The sequence below is a fragment of the Pan troglodytes genome, chromosome X (assembly GCF_028858775.2).
Source record: "Pan troglodytes isolate AG18354 chromosome X, NHGRI_mPanTro3-v2.0_pri, whole genome shotgun sequence".
NCBI lineage: Eukaryota > Metazoa > Chordata > Mammalia > Primates > Hominidae > Pan > Pan troglodytes.
The window spans coordinates 99,171,139-99,184,332 of record NC_072421.2 but is presented as its reverse complement, the minus strand read 5'-3'; the positions used below and the strand labels follow the sequence as shown (position 1 = coordinate 99,184,332).

Here is a 13,194-nt window from a genome sequence, read left to right as displayed (position 1 = left end):
ATTTTAATATGTTGTTTGAAAGCTGCTATTTCCTGTGCAGTCAGAAGAAAATATGTTCAACTTGATACAAACTAACTTCATCAAATCAATGAGGCCTCCTATTAACTGGGAAATCTTGCTTATGTTATATATATATCTGTAAAAAAAAAAAAAAAGATTTGAATTATTTCTTCTCCAAGTGGGAAAAGCTTTATTTGTTTTTTTCCGATTACAAAATAGTGTAGTTCAAGTCAATAAAAAAGAAAGGACAAAATATAACTTAAATGTTATCAAAATACTAATTAAAATCTCACCACTGCCTGGACTTCCGTTTCTGCCCCCTCACCCAATGTTGGTGTAGAGACTGAACACGGAAAAGTGTAGAAATTTAAGAAAGGGGCTGCAGAAGTTTCAGAGCCAAGGAAAGGATGAGACAATTCCCCAAGAAGTGTAAATGAAGGGTAGACTCAGGAAAAGATGCTGCCCCTTCCTGGAATTAGAGAAACATAAATTCAAACACCAGAAAGACAGGGCCACTTCTGGTTTCTGGTATTGTTACAGAGGAAAAAAGTGACAGGGCCCACTGTGGGGGTTGAGGGGGAGATACAAGGCAGGCTGGCGCCTGCCGCACTGCTTGTGGGAGTGGAAATTGGGGGCCAGAGCGCACTGGTGACGTGGCCGTCACGTGACCAAGAGCCGCCTAGAGCACAAGTCCTGCTAGTCGCCTCCGTCTGGGTACCAGCCCCCTATTACTCTGCAGGCGTGTGAAGAAAGAAGGAAACTAGCTCGGACCGTGCAGGTTGGTGCGAGGGTGGGCGCTGCTTGAGAGGAGGTATGGGTGGAAGAGGGCCAAGAACGCCACAGATCCGAGTTCAGGCCGATCACAGCTGGGTCCCTTTCTCGCCTACTTTCTAAATACTGCTACCCACCCCCACCCCACCCCGTGCTCATTTTAGTAGAGAGAAGTGGCGGGTTTCGGGTGGGGGTGAGGGGAGTGAATGGCGTTTCCAGAGACTCCGAGAAAAGAAAGGTTCTAGTGTCCCGGGTGCTGGTCCGTCCACCAAGCACTCCGTCCCCTCGGTCCCTTGTCTGTTTGCAGGTTTGTAGGTCTGTTGGCCTGTAGGTTTCGGCACAAGTCTCAGCGAGAGAAGGAGAAAACTGCCTTGGTTGGAACCTTGCAGGTCAGTGTGAAGGTGGGATTAGCCCAGGACCATGGGTGGGGGTGGCGGAGGAGGGGGGCTGGGATATGAGAGGGCCAGGTCCGAGTCGCCCTCTCCTGGCCCCTTCTTTCTCCACACCCACTCCCATTTCAGTGCAGGGAAAGGGGTGTGGCGGCCTTTGCTGGGGAAATGGCGGACGACAAGTGGGGCGGGGGAGGCCTGCGTCCGGAAAGTCAGTAGAGTATGAGAAATATTTTAAACTCAAGTGCCTAAAATTCACAAAAACAGAAATTGGGACCTGTGTCCTCAGTTCATCCACTACACTTTCATTTCTCCATTGCCGCCTACCTATCTTTGCATTTGTCCTTCTGCCAGACTCTATCCTCTATCACCGTGGAGGGACCACTGACAACAGAAGACAAGGGAAAACGAAGGAATTTATCTGACTTTGGTAGAGGTTAATGAGAGAAACTGCCCTTAATCTTTGGGGGTGGAGGTCTGGTGTAGGAGACTACCTGAGAGGTACTCACACTGTCACCCTCCTAGCTATCATAGCAGAGACCCATCTCCTGCCCTTCCCTGTGGACCCAGGAAGAGAAATGGGGGCTCCTGAGGTCGATAGAGGAAGACAGAAAAGAACAAAGAAGTTGTATCCTGTTAATCTGCCTTTATCACCAACTCGAAATCCACCCTGTCTGTGAGGCACAAAGCCAAACATAGTCCCGAGCCCTAATACTCTGTTTCACCCATAGATTCATCACAAGAGAGCTACAAGAGCCTGGAAGAAGCTGAAGACTGCTACCCTCCATCCTTACTCACCCTGGACCTGAGAGACCTCTTCAATCAGGTGGAGCAAGGCCCTCTCCTGTCCTGCCCCAAGGCTGGCACAGACTTGAGCATGGGCCGGGCTCGGGAAGTGGGTTGGATGGCGGCAGGACTGATGATTGGGGCTGGTGCCTGCTACTGCGTTTACAAACTGACCATAGGAAGAGATGACAGTGAGAAGCTGGAGGAGGAGGGGGAAGAGGAGTGGGACGACGACCAGGAGCTGGATGAGGAGGAGCCTGATATTTGGTTTGATTTTGAAACTATGGCTCGGCCCTGGACTGAGGATGGGGATTGGACTGAACCTGGGGCCCCAGGTGGCACTGAGGACAGGCCCTCAGGGGGAGGCAAGGCCAACCGAGCACACCCAATAAAACAGCGGCCATTCCCCTATGAACATAAAAATACTTGGAGTGCTCAAAATTGTAAAAATGGCAGTTGTGTTCTGGACCTCTCCAAGTGTCTTTTCATTCAGGGAAAACTGTTGTTTGCCGAGCCCAAGGATGCGGGCTTTCCATTTAGCCAGGATATCAATAGCCATTTGGCCAGCCTCTCAATGGCTAGAAACACGAGCCCCACTCCAGACCCCACTGTTAGAGAGGCTTTGTGTGCCCCGGATAACTTAAATGCGAGTATTGAAAGTCAGGGCCAGATTAAGATGTACATCAATGAAGTGTGTCGGGAGACTGTGTCACGTTGCTGCAACTCATTTCTGCAGCAGGCCGGATTAAATTTGTTAATAAGCATGACAGTTATTAATAACATGCTTGCCAAGTCCGTTTCAGACTTGAAGTTTCCTTTGATATCAGAGGGAAGTGGATGTGCTAAGGTTCAGGTTTTGAAACCGCTGATGGGTTTGTCTGAAAAGCCAGTCTTGGCGGGGGAGTTAGTCGGTGCCCAGATGCTCTTCTCATTCATGTCCCTCTTTATCAGAAATGGAAACAGAGAGATTCTCCTGGAAACCCCTGCCCCATAAACGGCCCTCTCGAACACAATGGGACGGAATCCACCCACAACGCGCTTGGTTTGCAGATGTCAAAGAATCTGCAGAGGGTGCTACTGAAGATCCAGCCTTAGCCAATCACCACCTCATTGGGTGAAAGTTCCAGGGCTCAATCCAGGACCACACTCTTATTGGCCAGGCAGGGGCTCCCACAGAGCTTTGAGTAAATTCTTGGTTGTGCAGTCTGCAGGCAATGTTGGCATTGTAAATTCCTCCCTTGCAGCCTCCTTCATGTGGTGAGGGGATCACTTCAGCTGCCTGCTGTGGACAAAGAACATCAAATTACAGCATCACGAGTGCTATTGTTGCCTGTGGTGGTCTCCCTGTCCAAGCGGGACCGCTTTGCAGAGACCAGACGCATATCGCGGCTTGAGCTGAAAATGCATTTGTTGCAGCTTAGGTTGAATTATTTTTCGTTTGCTCTTTCTTCTACACGCGCCTGATGGATAGTGAACCTATTCATCAAAAAAGTGCACTGCTCTTCTGTCTATTGTACCGACTTAACCTCTTCCACCCAAGTCCGCATCTGTGTGTATCATCAATAAAGTTGTGTGCTTTGATTGGCAGAAAAGAGTCATGGTCCTTGTCCTTGAGTTTACAGTCTGCACGGAGAGAAGGACAAAAAAGAAGCACGGTAAACGCCAGCTGACTGGAACGTCTGCTCCCTGACAAATGCAGGCTTATCGGTGCTCACAGGAGGCAGGGATGGAGAGGGGCTGCAGTGCTCAGAATAAACTTCAAGAAGGGGCTGGGGGCGGGGGTGGGGGAAGGGGAGGGGCACAGCGGGGGAGTTCGTGGAATTAGGATGGAATGTTGAGAGGACTGAAAGAGACAACACCCGTGGAGCAGGCAGCACCGTGCCCGGCACAGAGAAATCCCTTCTTAATGTCTCTTCCTTGACTGCCAGCCTGGAGAGAAAGGTCAGTAACCCTGGCCTTTTCGATTGTCTGCGCATCCCGACGTGGGGATGGGGACCGGGGTGGAACGGGTGGGGGCGCTCTACCACGCATCGGGGCGCGTTTATTGCACAATGATGGCGATAAAGGTTGCCGCTTGCCCAGCACCTACCCTGTGCAGTTCTATCCCTCCTGCGAAGCCAGGGGGAAATCTGCTTCCAGCCCTCCTTCTCTCTTCCTTGGGATCCCCAGCGCTACTTCCTGGCAGAGTGAGAGGGTTGGCCGCTGCTCCCTTTGGAGCAACCTCCTTTCTTCCATATCCCCACTACCTGTGGTGGGACCCAGGAAGGGGACAGTGGAGCCCTCCATCAACTACCTGCAGGGGTGATAGGGCAGATGCTGAGGGCACTTGGCACGACCGTGGCCACTCCATCCATCCGGAGACACCTCCACACTCTCCATCTGAGGTGCCTGCACCTTGCCAGGAAAGGAAGAGCCCGTGGGCGCAGAAGCACTCCATGGGTCAGGGCAGCTCGTTCTGCCCCGCCCCCACCTCCAACATTACCAGATCCCGCCCAGCAGGTTTAGCCCCTGAATCAGCAAAGCCAGGTTCCCTGCATGTTTGTGATGTGTCAAGAAGTGGTCCCCTTCCCTAAAGCCATGGCAAACCCAGTAAACACATCTGCTTCCCCTTGGGCAAGGCTGCTGCCGTGCCCGGTGCCCTCTCGGTCTCCCAGGGCTGCTGCTGTGGGTCACTGTGTCCTGGGCAGCCGCGATCTCTGTGGTGCTGGGCATTCTGCTTGTTCTGTTCCACACAGAACAAAGCTTTCTTTTCTTGTCTTATTCTCCCTTCCCCCCGCAGCTTGCCTTCCAGGTGGGTTACAACTTTCCTGCTTGTACCATCTGCCCCACAGTCCATGCTGGCCAGAGGGCCTGAGTGCCTGCCGGGTCCCCTGACCAACTCTGGGAAACCCTCCCATCTGGAATGGGGACCAGACCTCTTCCCAGGCCCTGGTGCCTGGGATGGCCAACAAGTGACTTGCAGTTGTTGTGACACCACATCCCCTGTCAAGGCTCACACTGCTGGGGCTTCCTTGGCTGGCTCTGGGAGCCCTGTCTCGGTTCCTAAGGGTTCCTAAGAGCTGTCAGAAGGACCACCCTTTCTCCCAAGCCAGCCGCAGTTTGGCTGGGCAATCTGATTTCAAAGGGGATTTCCCTGCAGACAGCTCCGCATGCACTTTTCCCAGTGGAGCCTGCTTCGCCAATGCTGTCTTTAGTGACACCTCATTGCTCAGTCTCTTTGAGCACAAAGGCATCCTCCTAGCCTGTGGTCCCGAATTAGCATGCACCTCCCTACTTCCCTGCACGCTACCAAGTTTCCCTTTACGTGCGCTTGTCCACCATCGCTGAGGCACTTGACACCGTGAGGCCGCAGCTGAGTCCTAACTCAGGGAGCGCCCCAGAGGCTTTCTGCCCATCTCCTGAGCAAACTCTGTCACAGAAAAGCCCATCAGCGTCCAAGTGTCTCCACGGCGTTGTCTTGGCCCAAGTCAAAACCCTCCTGTCCATTTGTTGGCACTGCCCTCCCGAAAGCACTCACGCACAGCCCCTCTGTCCTGCCCCTCATCCCCTGACTGGTTGCAGTGCCTGGGTACGAGCCCAGTTCCCGTGGATTCTGCCTCCCTGGGATGCGCGGGGGGAGTCGGGAGCATGCCTGCCTCCCAGGGCCTGATCAAGACACTGAGAGGTTCTCAGCACTGGCAAGAGCGCCAGTGCCCCCATTCCATATGCAACGCAAACATAAAAACAGACCTCAGCCATCAATCACAATGCATACCTGCCTGCTGCAACCAAAAGACAGCCTTTCTGGGCTTCCCCGTGGCAAACATTGGAAAAGGTCATCAATCCTGAGCTTGCCACATTCTGTGAGAAGTGCTCTGCCTTGATGGTGCCGCCCCAGCCTGAGCCCGTCTCTTGTGTCAATCTGGAACTGCCGCCACAGGCTGTCTTCCACCTCCAGAAAGGGCCCTCAGTTTTGCTTCTCATCTATCTTATGAGCACGTTTCCATTTGGTGCCTGGAGGCACTGACTGACTTCCAGACCAACTTCAGGTGCCCTCCCCAGCCTGCTGCCTCTCCTAGGGATTTTGTGGTTTGCCACCCCCACCCCGCCCCCCTCCAGGTGAGTGCACACAAGGTTGCAGACAACCAGCTTCCCGGCAGGCACGTCCTGTCTCAGACACGGGATCCTCACCGGGGTGCTATGTGTCACTCTCAAAGCAGTATCCACTACGATCCCCTTACTTTTAAGTGCCACCCTGGACCAGCATAGCCCTCACCCAGTCCTTCCCTCTGACGATGCACCACCGGGCTAAGAGTTGGGCAGCTGTGGCAAGGGGTTGCTCTTGCCTCTCTTCTGAGGGACACTGGCTGCTCTATGATGCAGATGGGCACTGCACCAGAGTCCAGCAGAGTGCTGCAGAGGGCCGGCCCTTGCCCCGTCTGTTACAGACGCCAGATGTGTCTTCTCACTGGCTGCCACTTCCCTACTCTCTCTGCTCATGGCCTCCTTTCCATCCTGGAGGTCCATTTTCCCTTATTGCCTCTTGTTTTGGTGTGAGGTTTAGGACAGCCTTTCCCACTTTCCCATGAACACAGTCTCCTTGGCAGTTTTCTCGTTCTTTCACACCTTTCTATTCAGAGTTTTGTCTCATCGATCTGCCTGGAATTTACTTTTGTGCAAGGTGAGAGACAGTGATGTGACTTCACTTCTTTTCCCGCATGATTAGCCGATGAGCCCAGCACCACTGGTTGAGCACTCCGTTCTAGTGCTGTCTGTGGCACGTTCTGGGATCCTCATGCGCCCAGCTGCACACCCGCTCTGTGGTTTCCAGGCATTAAAGTTTCTCCTGAGGCACATCTCTTTCCCTCAGGAACCTCTTACTGACTTGGAGTCCCTCAGCTCACTAAGCGGCCTAAGGCAGGTGGTGTGTGTGTGTGTGTTTGTGTGTTGGTGGAGAGAGCTGTGTTGGTGCTTGTGAGCAAGCCTCTGCTCCAGGTACGTTCTCAGGACATATTGCGGCCCACAGGAAGCTTAGGAACTCTCATCCCGCCGACCTTTGCATCATGGCAAACTGGGCACTGGTCTCTCTCCTCTCCCAAATTACTGTATCTGTGCAAGAGAAAAGCTATTTCCTTTTCTAAGTATAGAGTTGCTGTACTGTCCCATATGGTAGTCATTAGCTACACTTGAAATAAGATTCTTGTAACATGTTGCAACCATTGCAAATGTTTTCACTCACCCCATCTCTTGATATTTTTGTGTATGCGTGATTCATTTCATCGCTCAGGAAATTGGGTTTTCTGCTTCTGTCAATATTTTCCTTTTAGGACTTCTATATGTACTGTTTTCTTGCTTCCTCTTTCCTTCCTTCCTTCCTTTCTTTTTTTCCCATGACAGCCTTTCCTTCTCAAAGTTATAAGAAAAACTTTTGCCTATTTCCTTAGAAGGAATACAAACAGAATATCTTTTTTACAGTTAGCTTCATTGTTAACCTACTAGTAGTGAGTGTGTGTGTGTGTGTCTGTCTGTCTGTCCATACAGTTTGAGGTAGATTTTCTATCTTAATTTTCTCTAAATATATTATTAATTATACTAATGTCATTTATTGTAGGACACACCATTTATGTTTTGATTGAAATCATATTAACTTTATGGATCAAATTGGCAAGGATTGGCATCTTAGAATTTTATCCAGGTACAACTATTTAGACCTTTTCGTCACTTTTGATATTTTCTTTATAAAGATCATTCACATTTCTTTTTGGGGTTATTCCTAAGGATTTATCTGTTTTTCTGTGTGGACATGATATTTACCTTGTCCTATAAGAGTGCTTTTTTGACTCTGCTGTCCTCATCCTACATGCCAGCACACAGGCCATATCTTTGGCTTCTACTGCTTTGAGAATAGCAATGAAAAAATTGGACAGTGAAGTGCCTCACCATTGCTACTCTCAAAGAGGAGGGAAGGAGGAAAAAACAAAGCATTTGGACCTAGTGTTCTACAAATGTTCTTTTCCCAGAAATCTTTCTAAAGACCCTTTCCCTGCCTTCATTTTATTTTTATGTTGTCTTTCTCCCCGACTCCCCTGGCAGTGGAGTAGTCCAAACTAGTTCTTCTGGTTTATTCAATCATGTTTCTTTCGACCCTGGCAAGGTCTTTATTAAGTCTAGCCATCAGTATTCTATTGTTCTTTGTTCTCAAATATCTGGATATGGGATAATTTTGAAGGAAGGAAAGGCAATTTGATGGCTCAAGCTATTACCACGATTAAGCACTCCAGATAACCGTGTTACACAACCCTCCTCTGAATAAATATTTGCATCTCACAAAGACCAATTGTCAATACGTAGATCTATATCCAGTGTTCTGTATTTTTAATTAACCAGTCCTTTGAGTTGGGTAGTAGATGAAGTTGGCAACCTCCCCTCACCTTGGGATGGGGCATGGAGGTAAGGGAAGTGTTGGGAGATGTTATCACCAGCCTTCTCTCACAGCCTTTTCTAGCCTTACACTTGAGCTGTCCCATGTTAGACTCAGCATTTTTTCAGCTTGTGCCTACGGAAGTGAAGAAACTAACCCCAATACTCTTAAATTTCCCAGTAACTTATCTGGTCATACCTGATACCCACCACTCTCTAGGGTTTCAATTTGGGAATTGATTTGAACCAGGACACATGAGATTGGCTGTTTTTTCCTCATCTTTCCTCTCTCCTTTCCACTAAGTTTCTTTCTGATAAACATTTCCTTTAGGTCCTGAGTTCTCACTACCTTTGGCTTATATTAAAGATCTTTGGTCAGAATCTCCCAGGCCTGGTTACCAATATGTAATGGCAGCTTTTGGAATTTAGGAAAACTTGAAATTGATGGCTATGAATTTTTAAAATTAGCTTTGAGAACTCAAAGTTTCTTGAGCAAGGTACTGGCAGTACCTTTCTGCTTCTTATAAGCCATAGGGTCCATTGAGTTGCTGTCAACTTGTACATGATTCTTATTTTTGAGAAATATACTAACAGAGAAATATCCTAATTACTTAGTCTTGATGGTGAATAATGAAAATGGGGAGGCACACAGGGGGAACATTGACAATGAGAACATTGCCCTGTACCCTTTGCCTCAGTTTTCAGGAGGATAGAACAAAGACAGATGTATGTGGAATGAGGAAACTCTACAAAACATATATTAGGGATCTCACATGATATCTACAAAGCTGGGCAAAGATCAATCAGCCAAATCTTTACATTTTATATTATCATTATTATTATTATTATTAAGACGGAGCCTCACTCTGTCTCCCAGGCTGGAGTGCAGTGGTGCAATCGCGGCTCACTGCAACCTCCGCCTCCCGGGTTCAAGCAATTCTCTTACCTCAGCCTCCTGAGTAGCTGGGATTACAGGCGCGTGCCACCACACCCAGCTAATTTTTCTATTTTTAGTAGAGATGGGTTTTCGCCATGTTGGCCAGGCTGGTCTCAAACTCCTGACCTCAGGTGATCTGCCCACCTTGGCCTTGCAAAGAGCTAGGATTGCAGGCATAAGCCACCGCGCCTGACTGCATTTTATCTTATTTTTAAACTTAATTTGTTTTTAAAAACTGGTAACACATCCTAGTGGTTCAAAATTCAAAAGATAACAAGGGGTATACATTTAAAAATCTTTTAACCCCCTCTCTTACCAACTACTTGCTTCTCTCCCACCAGAAGCAGTTTCTAATGCATTATTCTAGAGATATTACACAGGCACACATAAACACACAAATAAACACACATACACACACACACAGCAATATGTTAATAACCTTGTCAATCCTTGGTTATCACTAGATTAAAAATTTGCTTTTCACTTTATAGATGAATAGTATTTTATTGCATGAATGTGTCATAATTCCTTAGTCCCCTGTTTGTGAATATTTTGTGTGTGTGGTTTTTTTTTTTCATTTTTCTTGCTATTATGAATAATGCTTTAAGGATTAACTTTATACACATTTAGTCCTCTGCCCTACTCCCTTTCCTCTTTTCATGCACTTTTAGTTGATTAGATTATATTTCTTAGTGTTTATCTTTATACTATTCAATATACTTATACCTGTATCACCATATTTGTCTGGTTTAGATGGTATCTTTTGACCTCAATCATTAAGGATAAGAAAATCAACATATTTACATTACCTCCCACCTTGTTTTTCTTTCCTCTTCCAATTGTTGTTCATTGTATAATTGCTTCTCCATCTGAGTGTATCACCATTACATTCATTCTGTAAACATAATCACCACATTTGTTTTGGTCTTAGTCCTAAATGTACACAGATTTGACACTAATTACTATGCTTTTGCCATGGTTTCTCTCTTCCTTGTGCTTCTGCCATTTTTGCTTTCATCTCTGTGATCGTTAAATTTCTTTTTTCACATTCTTCACAGAAGCCTCACAGATCACATTTCTTCTCATTCTTATTTTGCCACTCCTTTCTTGAGCTCTTGCTTACTTGCTTTATTAAAACTTTCAAATTCATATGAAATATTTGGTGAAAAATTTCATCTACTTTATGGTAACATTTTTCAGATGACTTTTCATCATCTGCCATTTAGTTTTCATGTCCCTTTTCTCTCTTTTTCATGTATTATTTGTGTTTACCTTGTATGCCAGTTTCATTTTAATTCACCATATTTAAGAAATATCAGGTTTTCTCAAATCAGTTATTTGCAGATAGTTCTTCTAAGATTAGGGCCAGCATTGTTTCCCCTAATGTAAACAATTTTCCTTGTGGCCCAAGTCATTACAAAGAGGTAGCTGGGGCTTTGCAAGACAGCTGGGGCTCTCTCCTGCTACTCAGGGGCAGGGTCAACTACAATGTTACCAAGGGAACAGATTGCTTCGTGCAAACATGACCTGTCTCTGTGATTTCTTCATCTCAATCTCTTTCTGCTTCTTATAACCCATAGGGTCCATTGAGGTGCTGTCAACTTGTGCATGCTTCTTATTTTTGAGAAATATACAGTCTCTCTCTTTTTGGAATTTGGTGTTACTGAGTGAGTGACTCAAGAGTGCAGCTAGGGAGTTTCTGGAAAATTAACTGAACAGATTATAAAGTATAAAACCAATTTACAAATCCGAGGAGACACTCTCTGTGAAGGAGTCAGAACCCAGAATATTGAGAAGCTTGGTTTGGACAGAGCCTCTAGTAAGGCCCACAATGGCAAACAACTTCATGTTCTCTGTCATCCTTCCTGAACGTTCTTACTACACGGTACAGGGAGCAAAGGAACTCAAAACAGTTTCTTCCTGTTCTTGCAACTAAGCTCATGCGAAATAAGAGGAAAATGGAGGACATTGAAGATGCTTTAATCACATCCCACTGCATCTGTAGGTGAAGTGGATTTCCATTATTAATTTTTATACCATTCATCACACTCCATTGTAAATTCCTATTTTCTTTGACTATATTTTCTACTAGATAATAAGCTGTATTAACACAAGAATGGTGTCTGTTTTGTTTACTATCGAATCTCCATCTGCCTGGCACATAATTAGTGCTCAATGCCTACTCTATTTGATCATCGAGGCCTGAAGCTGCAGTTCTGGTTCTGGAGAGTAGTTTGTGCTTATCTACATGTTTTTGAAATGGCTTCAATAAATGTGCGTTATTTTTGCAAAGATAAAATTTTTTTTTAAAAAATCTTAAACCATATTTACAGTATAGTCCTAATTGATTTAAAAATTAAGATGCATAAAACAGACTAAAATATTACACACTCAGTATACTGCTGTTCCTTGGGGTCCTGTTCTCAAGTCTCTTCTTTTTCCAGGAATCTCATCCACTGCCATCGTTTCAATTATCATCTATATATTAATGACTCACACATCTCTATATCTGAAGTTCAAGATTAATTTATTTGATGCCTACAGCTTACATATCTCACAGATATTTCATGCTCAACATATTTGAAATTGGAGCCATTATTCCCTGCTCCTACAACAAAACTATTTCCCCGCCTGTATTCCCTGTCTCCGTGAAAACAACCATCATCCACCCAGTTGCACATGCCAGAACCCTAATCATTATTGACTCTTCCGTCTTTTTCACTCTATATTGCCAGCTTGTCACAAAGCCCCATTGATTCTACCTCAGTAATGTTTTTTAATAAATATTAATATGTATCAAAACAATACATACACTTGACAAAAACTCTATAGTACAGAATTTATAATAAAAACGGTTTTCCCTTTTGAACTTGCCTAGACTCAGTATCACTTTCTAGAATGCCAAACTTTTCTCAACTTTTCTGATTTTTAACTCCTTATGATGCAGTGGTTCTCAACTAGGAGTGATATTGCTCCGTAGGGGACATTTGTCACTGTTCAAAGACATTTTGGTTGTCACAACTGGGGGAAAGAGTGCTACTGGCATCTTGTAAGTAGAGACCAAGGATCCTACAATGCACAGGACAGTCCCTGGCTTAAAATGTTAATAGTGCCTGGGAAATCCTGTTCTTGTGGTTATCATCAAGACTTCTAAAATACACTTGTATTCCTAATGAATTTTTGATATGAAAATAAGACACTTTAGCTCATTTATATTATCATACTTTCTCCCCCTCTTATTCCCATTTTTATAGCATTATTATTATTTTAATTTAATCATGCAGTCCACAGATATTTCTTGAGCACCATTGTGTGCCATTGAAATTTGGTAGTGAGCAGGGCAGAGGTAGCCTTTATTAAGCTTGTTTTCCTGTGAAAGAAGTAGGCAATAAAAATAAAACACATAAAGTAGCTAAATTTAACTTTAACTAATATACATATAACTTTATTTTATTTCATAAACTTCCACTAGTATTTCTTTACTTTGCACTTTGTAAAATGAGGATATCCATTCCACTATTCTTTCTTCTGCCTTTTATCATCTTCTATATCCCACATTCTGTCAGCTACACTGAATCTCATGTCTACTTAAAATCTCATCCCCACAGGTGATATGTGAATCATTTTCTAAAACTATACAAGATGGGTTCAAGCGCTAGGACACTACTTGGCTCAGCAATGGGCAGCATTTATGTAGTCATAATAAACTGAACACACTTCATGGTTTTCAATGTCTAGAGTTGAAAGCAGAAAGCTTTAATGGGAGAAAGACCTGGCTGTTACAGAACAGAATATAAAAGTAAACTGGAACTTAGCTGCATGCAGATGGTTATATAAAGCAGGAAGTTCAACTGCATTCTCTCCATTAAAGAGGCAAGCTCCCTTTGATTTTATGATCGCATGGAGGTACCC

At 45.4% G+C, this 13,194-nt stretch overlaps 1 protein-coding gene across 2 annotated transcripts; it reads left to right on the top strand.

Annotated features, from left to right (window-relative positions):
* Positions 1–642: 642 nt before the first annotated feature.
* Positions 643–3,538, top strand: ARMCX6 (armadillo repeat containing X-linked 6). Of its 2 annotated transcripts, XM_016943331.3 has the most exons (3): positions 643–778; positions 1,079–1,160; positions 1,892–3,538. In XM_016943331.3, the coding sequence occupies exon 3, from the start codon at positions 2,038–2,040 to the stop codon at positions 2,938–2,940; it is 903 nt and encodes a 300-aa protein (XP_016798820.1). In that variant the 5' UTR covers positions 643–778; positions 1,079–1,160; positions 1,892–2,037; the 3' UTR covers positions 2,941–3,538. The 2 variants fall into 2 exon arrangements, with proteins under 2 accessions (XP_016798820.1, XP_521184.3); XM_521184.9 differs by lacking the exon at positions 1,079–1,160 and having other exon boundaries at positions 663–778.
* The last annotated feature ends 9,656 nt before the right edge of the window (positions 3,539–13,194 follow it).